Source organism: Phyllobates terribilis, unplaced genomic scaffold, assembly GCF_046119375.1.
Source record: "Phyllobates terribilis strain yellow unplaced genomic scaffold, ASM4611937v1 Scaffold_10__3_contigs__length_209671492, whole genome shotgun sequence".
NCBI classification, from domain to species: Eukaryota; Metazoa; Chordata; class Amphibia; order Anura; family Dendrobatidae; genus Phyllobates; species Phyllobates terribilis.
Genome location: NW_027362770.1, coordinates 97,272,211 through 97,298,050, shown reverse-complemented (window position 1 = coordinate 97,298,050; position 25,840 = coordinate 97,272,211). Strand labels below are relative to the sequence as shown.

Sequence of the window (25,840 nt, the reverse complement as noted above, 5' to 3'; positions counted from 1 at the left end):
ACCCCTAAGTGGTTTTGTAATTACCTTGCAGTGCTGTTTCTGCCTGTGAGCGGCGCTATGGCTGGCCGCTCACAGGCATCATGCGACCCCAGGCTGCACGTCACGTCATGATTCAGGATGCAGCCGGGGGTCTCTCTTCTGCTGGGTTGTGGGCGGGGTTACCCCCCGCGTCACACCCAGAATCCACCGCGCGCTCTCCCTCTCCCCATTTATTGGGAAAGCGCGTGGTGGACGCTGGGTGTGACGCAGGGGGTAACCCCGCCCACAAGCCAGCATCCACCGTGGGGAACGCGTCACTGATGTCATGCCTCACTTGACGTGACATCTGTGGTGGGTCACGTGATGCCTGTGAGCGGCCAGCAGTAGCGCCGCTCACAGCAAGTATCTGCAACACAAGGTAATTACAAAATCCCTCAGGGGCCCCAGGGGAATATATTGGGGGGGGGGGTAATAAAAAGTTGTCAACAACTTCTTTAACTTTTGTTCATATACTATGTTTAAAAAAGTAGCTCAGTCAACTAGGTTATGGTACTGTTATGTTCCACATCAGGAGCACAGTACCACACTATAAGAAATTATTAAAAATACCTAAATGTGATTTATTTTTATTTATTTATTTTACTCGCTATTATTTCCACAGCGCTTTGCAAAAATTATCAGTACTGTCTCCATCGGGGCTCACAATCTAAATTCCCTATCAATATGTCTTTGGCGTGATGACCCCTCTATGGCTATATATTTCTGGATCAACAATACAATTCATGGTCCTCGCTCCTCCTGTACCAGTCGCTGACTCGTTTTGTTAAGATTATGTAAATGTTTTTGCTATGTATATCCCTATCACATGTAAAGCGCCATGGAATAAATGGCGCTATAATAATAAATAATAATAATAATTCATAGACTGTTATCAAGAATAGGCTTAAGGGATGTAGAAACGTAAGGAGGAAAAAATCTCATATTACATTGCATTCATAGTTAGTGAGCAAATGGAACAATCTCACCCATATATGACAATATAGTAGTTTTGATCCAGAAATAACCCTGCCCACACCCCTGACTGTCAGCTTCCTGTGTATGACACACCCCTGGGCCTTCGTCGCGCGGCATCGCGCGCACGGGAGCTTACCCGGAGCCGGATCTGTTGAGTGTTGTAGTCTCGTGGCGGTGACCCGGTCCGTGCCCAGGGAGTCAAACTGAGCGGCGATGTATTAGCGGTAGATGTTGGACGACTACGCCACCCGTTGAATGCAGCGAAGGAGCTGCCGCTGCAGGGCAGACCGCTGAGGCCGGTGGTAGGATTGTGCAGCGTGATAGTATCACCCCCAACGGGAGGGGTATGGCCTCAGGGCAGCCGACGTGGATGATGGGGGTAGCAGGAATCACTCAGAGACGATGCGGTGTAATTCAGGGTCTTTACTGGTGATAAAGATAGACCCTCCCGGAGTACTGGCTAGCGATCGGGGCCTGGTCAGTCCTTGAGCAGATGGGATCTCCCCTGGCCAGGCGGAGTTGTAGGCCTCCCAAACTGACTGTACTCTTCTGGCTACCTTGCTAGAGGCGGGTATAAGTAGCCCACGTCCCTGAGTGTACCGTGTGGTGCTCACCCGTATGGCCGGTGACTCGGGGCCTTCTAGTGGCGTCCGCTCCACGACGGCGGTGCTGGTCCCACGCGTGTGACCGTGCCTTCGGGTTTCTTGGCCAGAGGACCTGAAATCCCCTGCCGGGCGGTTTCTGCTGCTGGGTAAAGATTAGTCCCCACAGCCTCGGACTCCGGGTCCGGTGATAGCTTCTCAGTCAGGGCGAGCTCTGCAGCTGCCAGCCCTGACTCCTTATAGCACTGCTCCCACAGAGCTCCTGATGTTCTTTTCCTAGATCTGCTTCTCTTCTCTGTCTCTACTTCTTCTCTACTCTCTAACCCTGCCTCAGCCCTAGGTTTATATAGGGGAAGTTCTTCCCCTCCCAGGACTGGGCAGGAGGTGTGGCATGCACAGGATCCCTGACCAAGAGACCTCCCACCTGCTCTCAGACATAACATTGCTGTTACTGTGGAAACCAGACCCCTGGGGTGCCACATTCCCCCCTAGTGAAATTTAGTACTCCGGGACTAAACATATTTTTAGAAAAACATAACAAGGTATAAACAATAATAATACAATAAGAAAAACACATAAAGATGGTTACGGGGTGTCCGCAACCGGGTGCAGTCTTTGAAGAAAACAAAGGTGTCCATTTCACCAAAACAGGGAGACGTAACCAGGTAGGGGTCTGTCCTGCCCCGAGTCCTTAACAGTCTTTTAGTCCATTCCTGGGTTACGCTCCAACCAATTGTACTAGGATTCCCGGTAAATCCACCAAGGACTCCTAAAAATAACTAGAAACACATAATTATTTACAAGTAACAGACAGGTGACCACAAATAAAACAATTTAAACACTTCAAATCCTCCAACGTGCGGGTAACTGGCCTCTAGTGGCCCTAGTGGACCTACGGAGTTGACTGTCTGGCCCTGAACTACAGGGTGTAGGAGCTGTCAAGGGTAAACTGGGCAGCTGTCTACGGGCTCTTTGGCTCACTAGGGGTACGGCAGGCTCACTATGAGCAGAGGGTTGATCCTCCTGTTCTGCTTGTGTGGAGTCTGCTGCCTCCTGGACCGGCTGCTCTTCCAGCTCTACCTGTTGCTCCGTAGGCACTTGGGATGCTGGTTGGAGGAACGTGAGGACGGGTACCACAACTGCACCATTGACTTGAGTCCAGGATCGAGGGAAGTCTCCGAGCACAGTACTAACCATATCTTCCCTTTCCTCTACGGGTCGAGGGTCTTCTTGCTCTCCTTCTGGGTTCCGTAGCTGTTCGGGACACTTCTTCAGGTGATCCCGGGATACAATGGCTGTGGTTTCCCCTCCGTCTTTACTGATGGTACAAACCTTTGGGTTGTCGTGGCTTGAGGGCAGTACGGTGTACGGGTCCTTCTCCCACTGGTCGTCCAACTTGTGGAGCCGTCTCTTCCTCTTCAAGACCTGCTCTCCGGGTACCAGGGGAACAGCGGGAGCATACTGGTTGTAATTTTTCTCTTGTCTTTCCCTAGCCTGACAGAGACTTTGCTCCACGCTCTCCTGTACTTTCCGGTACTGCTGCTGCCTCTCTGTGTCCCAGTCTGCTTCCGGTGAAGTGTCCTCGGGTGTCAGGACTCCCATCTCCAGGTCAACAGGTAGCTTACCAGGCCTTGCCCTCATTAGGTAAGCCGGGGTACAGTTGGTGGAACCTACAGGGATGTAGTTATATAGGTCCACCAGGTCGGGCAGCTTCTCAGGCCACAGACTGCGTTCTTCCAGGGGCAACGTTTTCAGAAGATCCATTACCACCTGGTTCATTTTCTCACAAAGTCCATTAGTTTGCGGATGGTAGGGTGTCGTCCTTATCTTCCGGCAGCCATACAGATTGCAGAATTCCTGGAAGACCTCCGCTTCAAAGGCAGGTCCCTGGTCCGTCAGCACTTGGTCCGGGTACCCGTGTGGACGGCAGAAGTGCTGCTGGAAGGCTCTAGCTGCTGTTTGAGCTGTTAAGTCCTTAACGGGGACGACAACCAAGAACCGGGAGTAATGATCCACAATGGTTAACGCGTAGACGTAGCCACTTCTGCTTGGGGTCAGTTTTACATGATCCAAGGCTACCAGTTCCAACGGCTGCTTGGTGACAATGGACTGAAGGGGGGTCTTCTGGCTGGCACGGTCCTTCCTTCTTAGGTTGCACGGGCCACAGTCTCTGCACCACCTCTCGATGGTTCCCCTCATGCCTACCCAGTGGAACCACCCGCGCAGCAGGAACTCCAGCTTCTTCCATCCGAAGTGTCCAGCCCCGTCGTGGTATGCCTCCATCACCATGGCTGCGTCTCTTCGTGGCACCACTACTTGCCAGATTAGTTCATGCGTCCGGGAGTTAACCATTCTGCGGCACAACTTCCCCTTGTAAAGGAACAGTCGACTCTTCTCAGCCCACAGTTGTTTGGCTTCCTCCGGAGCGTCTGGGTCAAGGCGGGCATCTGGCTGAGTGAGCATCTCCTTCACCAGTCGGACGGCAGGGTCACTGTCTTGCGTTTCCTCCCAGTTGTAGTGAGGCAAGGGGTTAAACGTAGCGGCTTGCTTACTCCTTACCCGATGGGAATACTGGATAGTCCCATGACGGTGGAACGCGGGGAGTTCGACTTCTTCCAATCCCTCTGGATCTTCTCCTACGTCCGGTAGGTTTGGCATCCTGGACAGGGCGTCCGCGTTGGTATTGGAGCGTCCTGCCCGGTATTTGATTGTGAACTCGTAGTTGGACAGACGGGCCATCCATCTCTGCTCTAGGGCACCGAGTCTTGCCGTGTCCAGGTGTGTCAACGGGTTGTTATCCGTGTACACGGTGAAACGGGAAGAAGCGAGGTAGTGCTTAAAGCGTTCGGTGACTGCCCACACCACTGCCAGGAACTCTAGCTTAAATGAGCTGTAATTCTCAGGGTTTCTTTCAGTGGGTCGCAGTTTTCGACTGGCGTAAGCGATTACTCGTTCTTTCCCCTGCTGGATCTGGGACAGTACGGCTCCTAGCCCGATGTTACTTGCGTCGGTGTAGAGGATAACGGGCTGGCTGTAATCAGGGTACGCCAGGATTTCATCCCCTGTGAGGGCCATCTTCAGCTGGCGGAAGGACTCTTCTTCTAACTTCTCCCATTTGAAGGGCGGCTTCTGGTTCTTGGCCTTCCGGGACTGGCCTATCAGGAGGTCCTGCATAGGAGCTGCCTTTTTGGTGAAACCGGGGATGAATCTGCGGTAATAGCCTACCAACCCGAGGAACTGCCGCACTTCCTTTACACTAGATGGACTTGGCCATTCCTTAATTGCGGTGATCTTATCAGGGTCGGGAGCCACTCCGTCAGCGCTCACCACGTGTCCCAGGTACTGCACCTTTGGTTTTAGGAGGTGACACTTGGAGGGTTTTACCTTTAGGCCGTAGTTTGCCAGAGCTTCGAACACTTCCGCCAGGTGTTTCAGGTGGTCCTCATAAGTCTTGGAATATACGATGACATCGTCCAGGTACAACAGGACCGTCTCGAAGTTTCTGTGGCCCAGACAGCACTCCATTAATCGTTGAAAGGTTCCTGGTGCGTTACAGAGTCCGAACGGCATGCAGGTAAACTCGCTAAGTCCCATCGGGGTGGTGAATGCGGTTTTCTCCCGGTCCGCCTCTGCTACAGGAACCTGCCAGTACCCGCTAGTGAGATCCAAGGTAGAGAAGAAGTTAGCAGATCTTAAAGCAGCCAAAGACTCCTCTATCCTTGGTAAGGGGTACGCATCCTTGTGTGTGATACGGTTAATTTTCCGGTAATCTACACACATTCTGATGGTGTTGTCTTTCTTTTTGACTAAGACTAGTGGAGCTGCCCAGGGGCTACAGCTATCCCTGATCACCCCAGCCTCCTTCATGGCCCTAAGCATCCCCTTGGCGTGTTGGTAGTGTGCAGGAGGTACGGGTCGATACCTCTCTTTTATGGGAAGATGGTCTCCCGTGGGGATGTGGTGTTCTACCCCCTTGACTCGCCCGAAGTCTAACGGGTGTTTACTAAACACTCTCTCGTACTCTTGAACCACCCGATAGACTCCCTGTCTCTGGTGTGAGGGAGTGGAGTCAGTACCCAAATGTAGTTGCTGACACCAGTCCTCCATTGTTTCCTTAGAGCCGTTACTTTCCTCCGGGGAAGATGGAGGCAAGGGTTCTACGGACTGTATGGAATTTTGATTGATGGTATACAATTTGGCTAGCGTGGCATACCGGGGCAGGTACAGTTCCCTCTTCCCGATATTTATTATGCGAACGGGCACCCTCCCATGGCGTACATTGACCACCCCCCGTGCTGTCAAAATGGTGGGCCTACTGTCTGAGTAAACTGGTTCTACCATTGCCTGGTAATCTCTACCTCTCAGACCAATAGCTGCCCGGCACCAAATCATCATTTCACTTTTTGGGGGCATGGCAATAGGAAAAGGGTCACACATTCTTACGCTACCAATCTCACCACCGGAGAGTTCTATCTGTTGCCGTCGCATCAGTGCCCGGATCTCTTTCTGGAGCACTCGCTGCTGGCCGGAGCTGGCGTTCTTGGCAACCTGCTGTAAAAGGAAAATCACCTCTGCAAGACAATTTTCAATTACATTAGTTCCTAGAGTTATCTTTGGGTGACTTTCGCGCTTGTCAATGTCTACAATGATCAGTCCCTGTGCCGCCAATTCGACTCTACCGATTTTAATGGTCACCTCTTTAAATCCAATCTGTGGCACGGGCTGACCATTGCTGGCGATGATACTCAAGTCGTCGTCAGGGTAGCGGGTGATATCCGAGTCATTCCAGTACTGCTTGAAGAGCACGTACGGGATAGTGGTAACCTGTGACCCGGTGTCCAGTAGGGCACTCATGGGGATGCCATCCAGTACCACGGGCAAGACTGGACGTCCTCCCACATATTTGTCGCGCCAGTTCGATGGGCCTGATGATCTTTTTCCTGGGGTTTGGCCCTCTACCCCAGGTTGTGCCAGTTTAAAGGACAGTACCTTGCCATATGTCCGGGTTGATTGCAGCGGCGGCAGATGGGTTGTCCGTCCTCGTTGTATCGGTCGCTGGGTCTTCCTCTGGCCGGTGGGGTCCTCCTTGGTCGACGCCACGGGATGTCCTCCGGTCCGGATGCCAGCTGGATCTTCCCTGGAGTGGAAACCTGTAAAGACTGCACAGTTCGGGTTAGCGCGGCAACGCTTTTAGCTAGCTCTTGGACCTGATGGTGCAGGTCTGGAGCCGGGTCATTGTTCAAAGCCTGCGTATCAGCTCCCACAGGCCCTGCCGACAAGGGTGCCGCCTCCTGGTGGTAAGTGGTAGTGGGGCGTTTGTGGGTCACAACGCCACCTGGTGCCGGTTCTCGGAGCACCCGGATGGCTCTGTCCTTGAACTGTGCAAATCCCAGATGAGGGTCCTGTAAGGCCATTGCCCGCAACTGGGTTCGGTGGGCATTGCAATATAAACCCTCTATAAATTGTTCAGTCAACAGCCTGTCCTCGTCTCCCACGCCGTCAGGGTCGGTCTGCTTAATGGCTCTCAGGGCCTCTTGTAGGTTCAGGGCATAGTCCCTTATACTCTCGTGTGCTCGCTGCTTGCACCCGTAGAATCTAAGCTTGATCTCGGCTGAGGTGCGGGTATCAAAGGTGTCCCTCAGCCGGGTTAGTATCCCTGCAACAGTCCTTCCCCCAGGTGGCCAGGACTTTACCTCCCTTTGGGCTGCCCCGGTTAATTGGGCCACCAGGATGCTCACTTTTTGCTCTTCTGTGAGGGGATACACCTGGAAGAGGCTATCCAGCTTTTCTCTAAAGTCATGCAGGGTATGTGACTCCCCTGAGTACTGGGGTAGCCAGGCCGCTCCCGGGATATAGGGCATGGTGAAAGGCATGACTGCAGCAGCGGTGGCGCTGGCGGGGGTTGAGGCAGTGAAGCTCTCCTCCGTATCCGACATCTTCCTCCCCCCTAGTGGACCGTGGCCTACCTTGCGATGATCCTCTTCCGTAGGCCGCGGCTCCGCAGTGGATCGTCAGGGTTGAGGACCTTCCGTCGCGCTCCTGTGACGTCGGCGTCTGCTGGGCTCCTTCCAGGACCTTACGCAACGTCCGGACGTGAGGCGGGGCTTCAGTTCTCGCGCGCTTTCGGAGTCCACGCCCCTCTTCTTCCCGCGCGGCGTCTTCAAGATGGCGTCCAACGGCGGGAAAACTCCACGGATGGCGGGAAGAAGGCAGAAGATGGCGCCGGATGGCGGGAAAACTTCGCGGATGGCGGGAAGAAGACAGAAGATGGCGCCGGATGGCGGGAATCTTCACCACTGGTAAGTTTGAACAGTCTTTTTCAGGCACGCAGTACCCGGTGGTTGCGGGCACGAGATCCTGCCGACTACGCCAAAAGTTGACTCACCCCTGGGCCTTCGTCGCGCGGCATCGCGCGCACGGGAGCTTACCCGGAGCCGGATCTGTTGAGGGTTGTAGTCTCGTGGCGGTGACCCGGTCCGTGCCCAGGGAGTCAAACTGAGCGGCGATGTATTAGCGGTAGATGTTGGACGACTACGCCACCCGTTGAATGCAGCGAAGGAGTTGCCGCTGCAGGTCAGACCGCTGAGGCCGGTGGTAGGATTGTGCAGCGTGATAGTATCACCCCCAACGGGAGGGGTATGGCCTCAGGGCAGCCGACGTGGATGATGGGGGTAGCAGGAATCACTCAGAGACGATGCGGTGTAATTCAGGGTCTTTACTGGTGATAAAGATAGACCCTTCCGGAGTACTGGCTAGCGATCGGGGCCTGGTCAGTCCTTGAGCAGATGGGATCTCCCCTGGCCAGGCGGAGTTGTAGGCCTCCCAAACTGACTGTACTCTTCTGGCTACCTTGCTAGAGGCGGGTATAAGTAGCCCACGTCCCTGAGTGTACCGTGTGGTGCTCACCCGTATGGCTGGTGACTCGGGGCCTTCTAGTGGCGTCCGCTCCACGACGGCGGTGCTGGTCCCACGCGTGTGACCGTGCCTTCGGGTTTCTTGGCCAGAGGACCTGAAATTCCCTGCCGGGCGGTTTCTGCTGCTGGGTAAAGATTAGTCCCCACAGCCTCGGACTCCGGGTCCAGTGATAGCTTCTCAGTCAGGGCGAGCTCTGCAGCTGCCAGCCCTGACTCCTTATAGCACTGCTCCCACAGAGCTCCTGATGTTCTTTTCCTAGATCTGCTTCTCTTCTCTGTCTCTACTTCTTCTCTACTCTCTAACCCTGCCTCAGCCCTAGGTTTATATAGGGGAAGTTCTTCCCCTCCCAGGACTGGGCAGGAGGTGTGGCATGCACAGGATCCCTGACCAAGAGACCTCCCACCTGCTCTCAGACATAACATTGCTGTTACTGTGGAAACCAGACCCCTGGGGTGCCACATGTACAGTGTAAGTTGTCCGCAAACTGCTAATCAGTGGTGGGGGTGGGATTACACAGATTAGCTGGACTGCCGTGCACGTGACACCTAGTCGGGCAGTGATAATCTCCTGCTGATAAAACACTGGTTGTATTTAAATTACAACACACAGCCTAATAAGTCACACATCCTTGGAATCAGGCTCACTTGCCCTATATTATGTCACCCTTAGATTAAATTGTAAAAACCTACTGACAACTCCCTTTAAGTAATTGGAAGTAACAGTTACAGCCTAAAGACCACTATATATATTTAGCTAAAGTCATCTGAACCCACTATGACAACGCCCGAGCTTTTTGTTCTTCCTTGAGATAAGTCGCAGCCAAAGGAATCTGGCAGTGGCTCTGCCATACAGGACACAAGAGTGCTCCTATGCATGGAGGAGTCATACCTTGGGAAATAGCACTTGGCCAAAATGTTCAGTGACAGCTATTTAATGTGTTTGGGGGTCTAAGTTTCTGATTTACATAAAATGCAAGAAGGTAGCAATTACAAAGGAAACTTCAACATCCAACTACACTGTAAAATGTATTAAGATTAAAGAACTAGTTCCATACATTCCGCAATTGAATCAGCAGAAACAACACATAAACCCGTCATTCTCCCAAATTGTGATATATCCCTTGAAAACCAAAGTTAGAAAATGTCTTAAATAATCAGATAAATAGCATCTTGCTTCTTACAAGTGTTTTGTTACAGTATATAAAACACTGGGCCGAGTCGGTATTCTCTGTATTCAGCAGCTGTCACATATCTTTGATGACTTGGAGAACACGGACTATAAATCTCATTTGCATTCCGGCAGCCCAAGGAAAAACAAATAGTCTGACAGCACGTATAGAAATGAAAGTTGTGCTTACCGATTCTTCTGCACAGTTAATATAACAAACCAAAGTTTATTTTTTAAAAACCGCAGATTCCTTTTAAAGGGATTGTGCTTTTTTTTTGAAGGGTGTGTCTATCAAGTGCTGTTGTGTATGGCGCAGTTATTTGACTATTTAGGATACAAAAAGGTACATTTTTCTCTTTTGCCCTTGACGCTTTCTCCACATCAAAAAGAAAAATTACAATGAAGTGCAAATGACACCTCCAGGCTGTGTTATGTCAATTTAAGTCTATCTACCACCGATCTTGAAAAACTCCAGCATGTCACTGTGTCACTCTGACATATAACACTGTCACACTCCCAAAAAGGCACACCAGTTTTCCCATCACATCAAAGGTGACACCATTACTGGGAATCACGGGATATGGAAATGTACTAATTTCTGCTCATTATTGAATAAATGAAGCACTGATCTCTGAGTAGTCCAAAACACTATATTCCTCATTAAAGAGGTAGTCCGGGATTAGAAAAACTTGGCTGCCATCTTCCAAAACAGAACCACTGCTGTCTACGGGTTGCACGTGGTATTGCCAATCTGCACCATTTTTGTCAGCGGAGCTAAAGTGCAGTACCAGACATAAACTGTAGACAGGGCTGGCGCTATTTTTGAAAAAATAAAAGTAGTCATATTTTTGTAATCTTGGACAAACCCTTTAAGACTAAACACATTGTGCAGCACTGTAGTATATTGTTGCCTTGTATATAGAAACAGTGAATGTGATGTGTGTACTTAAAAGGATTTTCCCAAGAACAAAAGTTAATTTTAATCAATGGCTGTGTCTTACTGTGTGCGGAAAATGGTCTGATCATACCACATCTCCTGGGCAGGGGAGGACACAAAAGAGTATACAGACATTACAGCAGGGGATCACAGCTGATTCTTTCTTTGAAGTAAAACACTGTATAAGAACAGGCAGGGAAAAGTTTTACCTCACAAAAAGAATCAGTTGTGATCCCGTGCTGTCCTGTCTGTATACTCTTTTGCTTCCTCCCCTGCCCAGGAGCTGTGGTATGATCAGACCATGTCCCTGTACGGTCAGACACAACCATTATACAGGGGGATATTTATAAGATTATCTCAGCACAGGAACATTTTATTGAAACACATCCAATTGTGGAAGTTATTATTATTCCCAGATCTATTGATTAAAATTAACTTTCATTCGTGGGAAAACCCCTTTAAGTTGGTTTGTTCGTTTGTCAGCTGAGCAGCTTGAAGTCAGAGGACATAGGGACTGTCAGTCCGCAGTAGTGGCATTGGTAGGGTAGCGGACAGCAGGAATGTTGTTTCCCTGTTGTCTGCTAAGAGGAGGAGGTATGAATGTCACTGTGAGCCCAGGAGGAGCCTGACACTGAGTTGTGTGCTTTGTGGTACTGAAGCACTGTGCCACGACACTGATACCACAGGTAAGAGGAGATAATAAAGACAAGTAGTTTGGCACCAAAAGGCAAAGTGCAGTTGGATCATGCTTTGTGCCTGAAGAACCTGTTGGTGGCCTTGGGAAATGCTGAGCATTATTGTTCCTAGAGATCTCCAACCATCCCAAGAATCAAGGTGGCAGCACTGTGCAGCATGGCAAGGCTGAATTATTGTCACTGAAGGGCTGGCAGTGATACCTCTGGATAGGTCATCATTTTCTGATTAGCCGGGGTCTGACACCCCCGCAGATCTGCTGTTATCGGTGTCGGCGGCGGTCGCCAGCCGGAAGTACTCACTTGCCGTGTTGCTCCGTCTTCTGGTAGTGGATGAGGCTTGGTACTACACATCCGCCTCATATTCAAATCAATAGGAGGTGGATATGTAGTACCCTGCGTCGGCCACTATCAGGAGACGGCCAGCTCCACCAGCGAGTATTTCCGGCTGGTGGTTGCCGCCGACAACAGCTGATCGGCGGGGGTGCCGGGTATCAGACTCCGGCCGATCAGACATTGATGACCTATCCTAGTGTTTTAAAGTAAGGGAGGATAATACTGAACCAGCCAGCAGACACTGTGCCGAATCTATCACAATGGTGCACACGTGTCGTTATTAATTTGTCATGTTCTCTTATGCCCACCTCTTGACTGACATTCTTTATACTAATATTTTACACCCAAAAAAAAGGAGCATAATAGAATTAGCACATTTTATAGACATGTCCTCTTTTCCAGACATTTTTCAAAAGTGTTACATAAGGTATAGAAAGCAAAGTTGTCATCTGTGCTGGATTTGCCGAAAGGGGTCAGGATTTATTGCACGTAAAAGTGAACTAGGGGAGCTCTTGGGAGTGGGCTGGGATGGGGCAGGACAGAAACTTGGCCACTATTAAAGTGTCTATAACACAGATGTAACCAGCAACGAATAAACAGCCAGCAAGCACCCTCTGCTAACAATGCAGCCTGCCTTGGTACTTAAAGCGCACTGTTCTAGTGCTAATTATGAATACGCTCATTTGGCACTTCTTACATCTGTAATAAATTTGTCAAGCTTTATAGATGGCACTTAAAGGGTGGTCCGCCACTAATAGTGAATTTCATACTGTATGTCTACCTATTTAAATGATTAATCTAACCACTTTTCCAATGTACTTTCATTTTCTCTACCCTCCCTTCTTCCCTCTAACTTCCAGTGCCTTTTCTATTGCGCATGTGTGGCACCCCAGGGGTCTGGTTTCCACAGTAATGTAGTGTTATGTCTGAGAGCAGGTGGGAGGTCCTTTGGTCAGGGATCCTGTGCATGCCACACCTCCTGCCCAGTCTTGGGAGGGGAAGAACTTCCCCTATAAAAACCTAGGGCTGAGGCAGGGTTAGTGAGTAGAGAAGAAGTAGAGATGAGAAACAGTCATAGGAAGAAACAGCAGAAGCTCAGTGGGAGCAATACTACTACGAGTCAGGGGCTGGCAGCTGCAGAGCTCGCCCTGACTGAGAAGCTTTCTTACCGGACCCGGCGTCCGAGGCTGTGGGGACTAACTCTTACCCAGCAGCAGAAGCCGACCGGCAGGGGATTTCAGGTCCTCAGGCCCAGAAACCCGAAGGCACGGTCACACGCGTGGGACCAGCACCGCCATCGTGGAGCGGAAGCCATTAGAAGGCCCCGAGTCACCGGCCATACGGGTGAGCACCACACGGTACACTCAGGGACGTGGGCTACTTATATCCGCTTCTAGCAAGGTAGCCAGAAGAGTACAGTCAGTTTGGGAGGCCTACAACTCCGCCTGGCCAGGGGAGATCCCATCTGCTCAAGGACTGACCAGGCCCCGTTCGCTAGCAAGTACTCCGGGAGGGTCTATCGTTGTTACCAGTAAAGACCCTGAATTACACCGCACCGTCTCTGAGTGGTTCCTGCTACCCCCATCTTCCACGTCGGCTGCCCTGAGGCCATACCCCTCCCGTTGGGGGTTATACTATCAGGCTGCACAATTCTACACCGGCCTCAGCGGTCTGCCCTGCAGCGGCAGCTCCATAGCTGCAAATCAACGGGTGGCGTAGTCGACACTCAAATAACATCTATCAAGACTGCCACACACTGAGTTTGACTCCCTGGGCACGGACCGGGTCCCCGCCACTCGGAGACTACAACCCTCATCTGATCCGGTTCCGGGTAAGCCCCCGTGCGCGAGACGCTGCGCGACACAGCAGGCCCAGGGGCGCGTCAACTTTGGCGTAGTCGGCAGGATTTTGTACCCGCAACCACCGGGTACTGCGTGCCTAAAAAAGAGACTTTTAAAACTTACCATCCGTGAAGGTTTCCCGCCATCGGTGAAGATTCCCGCCATCCGGCGCCATTTCAGCCTTCTTCCCGCCATCTGTGAAGATTCCCGCCATCCGGCGCCATCTTCAGCCTTCTTCCCGCCATCCGTGGAGTTTTCCCGCTGTTGGACGCCATCTTGAGGACGCCGCGCGGGAAGAAGAGGGGCGTGGACTCCGAAAAGCCCGCGAGAACTGAAGCCCCGCCTCACGTCCGGACGTTGCGTAAGGTCCTGGAAGGAGCCCAGCAGACGCCGACGTCACCGGAGCGCGACGGAAGGTCCTCAACCCTGACGATCCACTGCGGAGCCGCGGCCTACGGAAGAGGATCATCGCAAGGTAGGCCACGGTCCACTAGGGGGGAGAAGGATGTCGGATACGGAGGAGAGCTTCACCGCTTCAACCCCCGCCAGCGCCACCGCTGTCGCGGTCATGCCTTTCACCATGCCCTATATCCCGGGGGCAGCCTGGCTACCCCAGTACTCAGGGGAGTCACATACCCTGCAGGACTTTAGAGAAAGGCTGGATAGCCTCTTCCAGGTGTACCCCCTCACAGAGGAGCAAAAAGTGAGCATCCTGGTGGCCCAATTAACCGGAGCAGCCCGAAGGGAGGTAAAGTCCTGGCCACCTGGGGGGAGGACTGTCGCAGGGATACTAACCCGGCTGAGGGACACCTTTGATACCCGCACCTCAGCCGAGATCAAGCTTAGATTCTACGGGTGCAAACAGCGGTCCCATGAGAGTATAAGGGACTATGCCCTGAACCTACAAGAGGCCCTGAGAGCCGTTAAGCAGACCGACCCTGACGGCGTGGGAGACGAGGACAGGCTGTTGACTGAACAATTTATAGAGGGTTTATATTGCAATGCCCACCGAACCCAGTTGCGGGCAATGGCCCTACAGGACCCTCATCTGGGATTTGCACAGTTCAAGGACAGAGCCATCCGGGTGCTCCGAGAACCGGCACCGGATGGCGTTGTGACCCACAGGCGCCCAGCTATCACTTACCACCAGGAGGCGGCGCCCTTGTCGGCAGGGCCTGTAGGGGCTGATGCGCAGGCTTTGAACAATGACCCGGCTCCAGACCTCCACCATCAGGTCCAAGAGCTAGCTAAAAGCGTTGCTGCGTTAACCCGAACTGTGCAGTCTTTACAGGCTTCCACTCCAGGGAAGATCCAGCTGGCATCCGGACCGGAGAACATCCCGTGGCATCGACCAAGGAGGACCCCACCGGCCAGAGGAAGACCCAGTGACCGGTACAACGAGGACGGACGACCCATCTGCCGCCGCTGCAATCAACCCGGACATATGGCAAGGTACTGTCCTTTAAACTGGCACAACCTGGGGGTAGAGGGCCAACCCCCAGGAAAAAGATCACCAGGCCCATCGAACTGGCGCGACAAATATGTCGGAGGACGTCCAGTCTTGCCTGTGGTACTGGATGGCATCCCTATGAGTGCCCTACTAGACACCGGGTCACAGGTCACCACCATCCCGTACGTGCTCTTCAAGCAGTACTGGAATGACTCGGATATAACCCGCTACCCTGACGACGACTTGAGTATCATCGCCAGCAATGGTCAGCCCGTGCCACAGATCGGATTTAAAGAGGCGACCATTAAAATTGGTAGAGTCGAACTAGCAGCACAGGGACTGATTATTGTAGACATTGACAAACACGAGAGTCACCCAAAGATAACGCTAGGAACTAATGTAATTGAAAATTGTCTTGCAGAGGTGATTTTCCTTTTACAACAGGTTGCCAAGAACGCCAGCTCCGGCGAGCAGCGGGTGCTCCAGAAAGAGATCCGGGCACTGATGCGACGGCAACAGGTGGAACTCTCCGGCGGTGAGATTGGTAGCGTAAGAATGTGTGACCCTTTTCCTATTGCCATGCCCCCAAAAAGTGAAATGATGATTTGGTGCCGGGCAGCTATTGGTCTGAGAGGTAGGGATTACCAGGCAATGGTAGAACCAGTTTACTCGGACAGTAGGCCCACCATTTTGACAGCACGGGGGGTGGTTGATGTACGCCATGGGAGGGTGCCCGTTCGCATAATAATTATCGGGGAGAGGGAAGTGTACCTGCCCCGGTATGCCACGCTAGCCAAATTATATACCATTAACCAAAATTCTATACAATCTGTGGAACCCTTGCCTCCATCTCACCCGGAGGAAGGTAACGGCTCTAAGAAAAACATGGAGGACTGGTGTCAGCAACTACATCTGGGTACTGACTCCACTCCCGCACACCAGAAACAAGGAGTCTATCGGGTGGTTCAAGAGTACGAGAGAGTGTTCAGTAAACACCCGTTAGACTTCGGGCGAGTCAAGGGGGTAGAACACCACATCCCCACGGGAGACCATCCTCCTATAAAAGAGAGGTATCGACCCGTACCCCCTGCCCACTACCAACACGCCAAGGGGATGCTTAGAGACATGAAGGAGGCTGGGGTGATCAGGGATAGCTGTAGCCCCTGGGCATCTCCACTAGTCTTAGTCAGAAAAAAAGACAACACCATGAGGATGTGTGTAGATTACCGGAAAATCAACCGTATCACACACAAGGATGCGTACCCCTTACCAAGGATAGAGGAGTCATTGGCTGCTTTAAGATCTGCTAACTTCTTCTCTACCTTGGATCTCACTAGCGGGTACTGGCAGGTTCCTGTAGCAGAGGCGGACCGGGAGAAGACCGCATTCACCACCCCGATGGGACTTAGCGAGTTCACCTGCATGCCGTTCGGACTCTGCAACGCACCAGGAACCTTCCAACGACTAATGGAGTGTTGTCTGGGCCACAGAAACTTCGAGACGGTCCTGTTGTACCTGGACGATGTCATCGTATATTCCAAGACGTATGAGGACCACCTGAAACACCTGGCGGAAGTGTTCGAAGCTCTGGCAAGTTACGGCCTAAAGGTGAAACCCTCCAAGTGTCACCTCCTGAAACCAAAGGTGCAGTACCCGGGACACGTGGTGAGCGCTGACGGAGTGGCTCCCGACCCTGATAAGATCACCGCAATTAAGGAATGGCCAAGCCCCTCCAGCGTAAAAGAAGTGCGGCAGTTCCTCGGGTTGGTAGGCTACTACCGAAGGTTTATTCCCGGTTTCACCAAAAAGGCAGCACCTATGCAGGACCTCCTGATAGGCCAGTCCCGGAAGGCCAAGAACCAGAAGCCGCCCTTCAAATGGGAGGAGCTGGAAGAAGAGTCCTTCCGCCAGCTGAAGATGGCCCTCACGGGGGACGAAATCCTGGCGTACCCGGATTATAGCCAGCCCTTTATCCTCTACACCGACGCCAGTAACATCGGGCTAGGAGCCGTACTGTCCCAGATCCAGCAGGGGAAGGAACGAGTAATCGCCTACGCCAGCCGAAAACTGCGACCCACCGAAAGGAACCCCGAGAATTACAGCTCATTTAAGCTAGAGTTCCTGGCCGTAGTATGGGCAGTCACCGAGCGCTTTAAGCATTACCTCGCTTTTTCCCGGTTCACCGTGTACACGGATAACAACCCGTTGACACACCTGGACACGGCAAGACTCGGTGCCCTGGAGCAGAGGTGGATGGCCCGTCTGTCCAACTACGAGTTCACAATCAAATACCGGGCCGGACGCTCCAATACCAACGCGGACGCCCTGTCCAGGATGCCCAACCTGCCGGACGAAGGAGAAGATCCGGAGGGACTGGAAGAAGTTGAACTCCCTGCGTTCCACCGTCATGGGACTATCCAGTATTCCCACCGGGTAAGGAGTAAACAGGCTGCTACGTTGAACCCCTTACCTCACTACAACTGGGCGGAAATGCAAGACAGCGACCCTGCCGTCCGACTGGTGAAGGAGACGCTGACTCGCCCGGAGGCTTGCCTTGAACCAGACGCTCCGGAGGAAGCCAAACAACTATGGGCAGAGAAGAGTCGACTGTTCCTTTACAAGGGGAAGTTGTGCCGCAGAATGGTTAACTCCCGGACGCATGAACTACTCTGGCAAGTAGTGGTGCCACGAAGAGACGCAGCCATGGTGATGGAGGCATACCACGACGGAGCTGGACACTTCGGGTGGAAGAAGCTGGAGTTCCTGCTGCGCGAGCGATTCCACTGGGTAGGCATGAGGGGAACCATTGAGAAGTGGTGCAGAGACTGTGGCCCGTGCAACCTGAGAAGGAAGGACCGTGCCAGCCAGAAGACTCCCCTGCAGTCCATCGTCACCCGGCAACCGTTGGAACTGGTAGCCTTGGATCATGTAAAACTGACCCCAAGCAGAAGTGGCTACGTCTACGCGTTAACCATCGTGGATCATTACTCCCGGTTCTTGGTTGTCGTCCCCGTCAAGGACTTAACGGCTCAAACAGCAGCTAGAGCCTTCCAGCAGCACTTCTGCCGTCCACACGGGTACCCGGACCAAGTGCTGACGGACCAGGGACCTGCCTTTGAAGCGGAGGTCTTCCAGGAATTCTGCAATCTGTATGGCTGCCGGAAGATAAGGACGACACCCTACCATCCGCAAACTAATGGACTTTGTGAGAAAATGAACCAGGTGGTAATGGATCTTCTAAAAACGTTGCCCCTGGAAGAACGCAGTCTGTGGCCTGAGAAGTTGCCCGATCTGGTGGACCTATACAACCACATCCCGGTAGGTTCCACCAACTGTACCCCGGCTTACCTAATGAGGGCAAGACCTGGTAAGTTACCTGTTGACCTGGAAATGGGAGTCCTGACACCCGAGGACACTTCACCAGAAGCAGACTGGGACACAGAGAGGCAGCAGCAGTACCGGAGAGTACAGGAGAGCGTGGAGCGAAGTCTCTGTCAGGCTAGGGAAAGACAAGAGAAAACTTACAACCAGTATGCTCCCGCTGTTCCCCTGGTACCCGGAGAGCAGGTCTTGAAGAGGAAGAGACGGCTCCACAAGTTGGACGACCAGTGGGAGAAGGACCCGTACACCGTACTGCCCTCAAGCCACGAGAACCCGAAGGTTTGTACCATCAGTAAAGACGGAGGGGAAACCACAGCCATTGTATCCCGGGACCACCTGAAGAAGTGTCCCGAACAACTGAGGAACCCTGAAGAGGAACAAGAAGACCATCGACCCATAGAGGAAAGGGAAGATATGGTTAGTACTGTGCTCGGGGACTTCCCTCGGTCTTGGACTCAAGTCAATGGTGCAGTTGTGGTACCCGTACTCACCTTCCTCCAACCAGCATCCCAAGTACCTACGGAGCAACAGTTAGAGCTGGAAGAACAGCCGGTCCAGGAGGCAGAAGACCCCACACCAGCAGACCAGGAGTATCAACCCTCTGCTTGCAGTGAGCCTGCCATATCCCTAGTGAGCCAAAGAGCCAGTAGACAGCTGCCCAGTTTACCCTTGACAGCTCCTACACCCTGTAGTTCAGGACTAGACAGTCAGCTCCGTAGGTCCACTAGGGCCACTAGGGGCCAGTTACCCGCACGTTGGAGGATTTGAAGTGTATAAATTGTTTTATTTATGTTTACCTGTGTATTGTTGCTTGTGTATAATTTTGTGTTTCTAGTTCTTTGTAGGAGTCCTTGGTGGATTTACCGGGAATCCTTGTACATAGTTGGAGCGTAACCCAGGACGGACTAAAGACTGTTAAGGACTCGGGGCAGGACAAACCCCTACCTGGTTACGTCTCCCTGTTTTGGTGAAATGGACACCTTGCTTTTCTTCAAAGACTGCACCCGGTTACGGACATGCCGTAACCATCCTTATATGTTTTTCTTATTGTATTATTATTGTTTTTACCTTGTTATGTTTTTCTAAAATATGTTTAGTCCCGGAGTACTAAATTTCACTAGGGGGGAATGTGGCACCCCAGGGGTCTGGTTTCCACAGTAATGTAGTGTTATGTCTGAGAGCAGGTGGGAGGTCCTTTGGTCAGGGATCCTGTGCATGCCACACCTCCTGCCCAGTCTTGGGAGGGGAAGAACTTCCCCTATAAAAACCTAGGGCTGAGGCAGGGTTAGTGAGTAGAGAAGAAGTAGAGACGAGAAACAGTCATAGGAAGAAACAGCAGAAGCTCAGTGGGAGCAATACTACTACGAGTCAGGGGCTGGCAGCTGCAGAGCTCGCCCTGACTGAGAAGCTTTCTTACCGGACCCGGCGTCCGAGGCTGTGGGGACTAACTCTTACCCAGCAGAAGCCGACCGGCAGGGGATTTCAGGTCCTCAGGCCCAGAAACCCGAAGGCACGGTCACACGCGTGGGACCAGCACCGCCATCGTGGAGCGGAAGCCATTAGAAGGCCCCGAGTCACCGGCCATACGGGTGAGCACCACACGGTACACTCAGGGACGTGGGCTACTTATATCCGCTTCTAGCAAGGTAGCCAGAAGAGTACAGTCAGTTTGGGAGGCCTACAACTCCGCCTGGCCAGGGGAGATCCCATCTGCTCAAGGACTGACCAGGCCCCGTTCGCTAGCAAGTACTCCGGGAGGGTCTATCGTTGTTACCAGTAAAGACCCTGAATTACACCGCACCGTCTCTGAGTGGTTCCTGCTACCCCCATCTTCCACGTCGGCTGCCCTGAGGCCATACCCCTCCCGTTGGGGGTTATACTATCACGCTGCACAATTCTACACCGGCCTCAGCGGTCTGCCCTGCAGCGGCAGCTCCATAGCTGCAAATCAACGGGTGGCGTAGTCGACACTCAAATAACATCTATCAAGACTGCCACACACTGAGTTTGACTCCCTGGGCACGGACCGGGTCCCCGCCACTCGGAGACTACAACCCTCATCTGATCCGGTTCCGGGTAAGCCCCCGTGCGCGAGACGCTGCGCGACACAGCAGGCCCAGGGGCGCGTCACATGCGCCGGTTGTCAATTCTGATGCATGCTCAGTATGGTCTCCCTGCTCACCACACTCCTTTGTTGCGCTCCTTTGCTGGCTTGCAACACTCCTTTGTTGCGCTCATTCACATCGTCATCACGCACTTCATTGCGCTCATTTGCTGGCTTACAACACTCCTTTGTTGCGCTCATTCACATCGTCATCACGCACTTCATTGCGCTCCTTTGCTGGCTTGCAACACTCCTTTGTTGCGCTCATTCACATCGTCATCACGCACCTTCATTGCACTCCCTTGCTGGCTTGCCAAGCTTTTTTGTTGTTCTCCTTCATCAGCTCTCCAAATCTCTTGACTGTGCATGCAGTGACTAGCAACAAAGTACTCTGTATGCATCAAAATGAAAACCGCCACACACACAGTAAACTAAACTGGCAAGCCGATGAATAAGCACAATAAATTTGTGCAGCGAGCCTGCGAAAGAGAGCAGCGTAGGAGCAAGGCAAGCAGGAAGAACATACTGAGCATGTGTCGGAACTGGCAACCGATCCATGTTTAGTAGAAAAGACACAGCCCGGCGTCTGAAATGAACGTGCCTGATGACATCTCATTTTACAGCAGAGAAAGCAACGTGGAGTGACCACAGGATCGCCCACCAATGTCACTTTGTTTCAGGGCGGAAAAGGATGCCGCGTGAGTGACAGCAGCCCTGTCCCTGATGATGGTCCGTTTAAAATTCCTAAGTGCTTGCTGGGAGACTCAAACAAATCATCATTAGAAATAAGTAAAATGAAAAAAAACAGATGGAAGGTAGAGTAGAGAAGGAAGGGAGGGGAATTTGTATATGAAGTACATTAGAAAAGTCCAAAGAAGGGAAAAGTAGTCCAGCTCCACGATCACGAAACTTGTTATTGAATGAGTACCAAAATTAGTGAAAAGTTAAAATATCATGAAAATATGGATAAAACATCAACGCGTTTCAGGTGAGCATGCAAATAGTAGTTGACTAAGGTTGTACTCACTTGAAACGCATCGATGTTTTATCCATATCTATCATGATATTTTAACTTCCAGTGATTTTTGTACTTATTCACACTTCAATAAAGTAACCTCCATGATCGTGGAGCTGGACTACTTTTCCCTTCTTTGGACTCTTCTGCGTCAAGGCATAGACGCTGTCGCTGCTCCGAGCCACGTTATTTCTACATGAGGTCGAGCTGGACCTCTTTCACTTCTACACATTAGAAAAGTGATTAGATCAGTAATTAAAATATTTTGACTTATAGTAATAGTATAGTAATAGTGCTTTCAGACCACCCCTTTAATGTCTGCAACTTGAAACGTAATTCGGGTAATTTTTGTCTAGAAGTAAAAGAGTTCGTTAATTCAATTTTTAAATGTCAAGCCGAAAAATCTCAAAAACCTACTCATTAAAAAATGTGTCTGTCTTATAGTTTGTAGTCCCAGTGCGGATCACGATGCACAGACCGGCCGTGGGTCAGCTAAGGAGGCTGTTGAGGTTAGGTCAGGAGATCTACAAAACAAGGATGCGTGAATCTGACCTAAGATACTGTACATCCTAAAAGATCATATAGAAAGATAGAAGTAACCCCATGTTATCCATGAAGGTTTTAGGTGTCTCAGCACAAAGCAGATCCAAGTGAGACAATGTTGTGTTATCCACAAGGGTTAAAGCAGCTGAAAGCCTAGAAAATCTTTGTAATTACAAGCAAAGTGTTTTAAGTTGGGCTAAAACCACTTGCAAGTGGCAATGTGCATATACAGACCAGTCACTGGGGAAACTAGTGAACGTAGTCTGTCGTGATCTGATTTCACACCTTTTCGAGTTCCAAGGTCTTCAAGACTTTGCGAGCTGGAAAGAAAAAGAAAAAAGACATTAAGGATCACTTTGGAATTGTTTTATACATTTGCCATAAAATATCATTATCAAGATATCAGCATTAACTGAAACAGAGCAATCAATAAATCTCTAGTTAATATTATCTTATGTATCAGGATTATAGCAGGTGTTATTTATCAGCCTTTACTTAAGAGGGTTGTTTGGCTTAGACATTTCCATTGTCAAATACCTTACTAAAGTACCGTATTTTTATTCTGTACCCTTATGTCAATTTTTTGGAGCAAAGAATGGTTAAAACAAGCATCGTTCACGCTGGAGGATCAAAGGCTACACAGGCAGTCTGTTGATTTAAATGGTTACTGTGTAATGCTTCAGTTTTCCTATGGTGGCGCTGCAGGGGAATTGATCACCAGCTGACAGGTTACCCTGCAGATAAATGCTACGGTTCTAACTAATAATCAACTTTTTATCTACCACTTTCTCCTAAAAAGAAGACAAACAACCCTAGTAATTTCAAAGGAAGCCATTTTTTTAATTCATATATTTTTTGGGTTAGTTGACCAACTACTTAGTTTAATGCAGGTGACCCATCCATGGAGAAAATTGAGATCAGTTATGGGGGGTTCACATAATTATGCCCTCACTCTGGCAATAAGAGAGCACTTCACCTAAACTTTTCATACAATAGTTATTAAAGGGATGTTACCATCTTAGACATTCATGGCATAGCCACAGGACCTCCTGTTGGCCACATCTATCTTGGGAATCTCCATCTCTTGAATGTAGAGATGTAGAGTCTCTCTTCATTGACTTCTATGGATGTTCTGAAAATAGTTGAGCAAGCACGGTCAGCTTTTTTTCAAAACTCACATAGAAGTTAAAGGAGAGAGATGCATATTGCTCGGCAATCTCTCTATTCGTGGTGGTGCAAGATGGAGATGCCTTCTCAAAACAGAGTTGGAACTCGTATTCAGGCCATAAAGGTCTGAGAAGGGAATTTCCCTAAAAATTGATGCCTTAAGTACATGAGTACCATTAAATGGAAATTTTGAGATTAGAAAAATGTTTTTTCCTAAATAGATCGATGCAGTGGGGGGTCTCTGGTTTTACAACCACGTGAATAGAGTTGCAGTAAGGAGACCATTTATTTCTAATACCAGACAACCTTATGAACCCTGTAGCAGTTCCTTATTAATCAATCATTAGTGATGAGCGATTGTGCTCGTTTAACCCTTTTGCCGAGTACGCTTGGGTGCTATCAGAGTATCTTCGGCGAGCTCGTATATTAAGTTCGAGTCCCTGCGTCTGCATGATTTATTGCTATTTGTCAGCCTCAACACATGCAGAGTTTGCCTGTTTGTTAGGGAATCCTCACATGTGTTGAGGCTTTACAGTTGTAAATCATGCAGGCGCAGGGACTCCAACATAATATACGACCACGCCGAAGATACTCGGAAAGCACCCGATTGTGTTGGGCGAAAGGGTTAAACGAACACGCTCGCTTATCACTATCAATTACTACTTACTCATATCATTTGTGTATTATTTAGCAAGACTGCCCTTTAGACTCCTATTATATTATTATAAGTAATCATCTGTAAATTGTAGAATTATGTTGCTTCCAACCGAATTCATATAGTACTTGTTCACTTCACTATATAATGTATGATATAATAATACCAACATTTACTGAAGCAACATAAATAATGGATTTAGGTAACAACTGCTTCGCTTACAGCATAAATAGTTGTAGAATTTTAACTAGGCCACTTACAATTGCAAGAATCCCACTGGGAGACCTAAAGCTAGTTATGCCTTTTTTCTAAATTGTTTTATATTGTATTCCCTTATGACACATTAAGATGCATTTCTACCTAACATAAAAAAGCCTCAGTAATATAAGACTTTCACTTAATCCCTTCCGTCAGCTTGTTCAGAATTCTATTCAACCATTTCTTAGTTATGGCTGCAATATATCTGGAAAAGCAGCCTGATAGTTGTCTAGAGTGGAAAAAGTTTCTGCTTTCTTTCAAAAATAGCGCCACGTCTGTCCACAGGTTGGGTGTTGTATTGCAGCTCAGCATTACTCACTTAAATAGATGAAGCTGCAAAACTAACCATGACCAATGAAAACTGTTGTGCTTTCATTTAAAGGTCCCTTTAAAGGTGTTCTCCAGCAATAGAAGAAAAATAAAGAAAGAAAATGTAATTAAGAATAAATTCCGAAATTCATTTAATTAGAAATTCACATTTGTTTTGTGTATGGAGGTATTCACTATAATACTTTAACATTGCAGCCATCTTTACATTGATAGAAGGCCATCCTACAATGTTAATAGGACATGTGCCTGTGAGCATGTGCAGTAGGAAACTCCTGGAGATAACCTATGCCATACACTATAATGCTATCTCCAGGTCACAGCAGCGGAGCTTCCTTTTGCACATGCTCCTACTTCCTGCTCCATGCTTCCTACTGCACATGCTCCTATTTCCTGCTCCATGCTTCCTACTGCACATACTCCTATTTCCTGCTCCATGCTTCCTACTGCACATACTCCTTCTTCCTGCTCCATGCTTCCTACTGCACATACTCCTACTTCCTGCTCCATGCTTCCTACTGCACATACTCCTACTTCCTGCTCCATGCTTCCTACTGCACATGCTCCTACTTCCTGCTCCATGCTTCCTACTGCACATGCTCCTACTTCCTGCTCCATGCTTCCCACTGCACATGCTCCTACTTCCTGCTCCATGCTTCCTAATGCACATACTCCTACTTCCTGCTCCATGCTTCCTACTGCACATGCTCCTACTTCCTGCTCCATGCTTCCTACTGCACATACTCCTACTTCCTGCTCCATGCTTCCTACTGCACATACTACTACTTCCTGCTCCATGCTTCCTACTGCACATACTCCTACTTCCTGCTCCATGCTTCCTACTGCCCATGCTCCTACTTCCTGCTCCATGCTTACTACTGCACATACTCCTACTTCCTGCTCCATGCTTCCTACAGCACATACTACTACTTCCTGCTCCATGCTTCCTACTGCACATTCTATTACTTCCTGCTCCATGCTTCCTACTGCACATGCTCCTACTTCCTGCTCCATGCTTCCTGCTGCACATACTCCTACTTCCTGCTCCATGCTTCCTACAGCACATACTACTACTTCCTGCTCCATGCTTCCTACTGCACATTCTCCTACTTCCTGCTCCATGCTTCCTACTGCACATGCTCCTACTTCCTGCTCCATGCTTCCTACAGCACATACTACTACTTCCTGCTCCATGCTTCCTACTGCACATTCTCCTACTTTCTGCTCCATGCTTCCTACTGCACATGCTCCTACTTCCTGCTCCATGCTTCCTACTGCACATTCTCCTACTTCCTGCTCCATACTTCCTACTGCATATGCTCCTACTTCCTGCTCCATGCTTCCTACAGCACATACTACTACTTCCTGCTCCATGCTTCCTACTGCACATGCTCCTACTTCCTGCTCCATGCTTCCTACTGCACATACTCCTACTTCCTGCTTCATGCTTCCTACTG

The 25,840-nt window shown here is 50.3% G+C and overlaps 1 protein-coding gene across 2 annotated transcripts in view; it reads right to left on the bottom strand.

Annotated features, from left to right (window-relative positions):
- Positions 1–25,840, bottom strand: part of LOC141164432 (protocadherin-10-like) — a 182,258-nt gene that overhangs the window by 22,199 nt on the left and 134,219 nt on the right. The window contains exon 3 of one of the 2 annotated variants that reach the window (XM_073649641.1): positions 22,211–22,296. In XM_073649641.1, coding sequence (XP_073505742.1) covers positions 22,211–22,296 — 86 coding nt within the window. The remainder of the gene's footprint in view (positions 1–22,210; positions 22,297–25,840) is intronic. The other variant, XM_073649642.1, reaches the window with a different exon arrangement.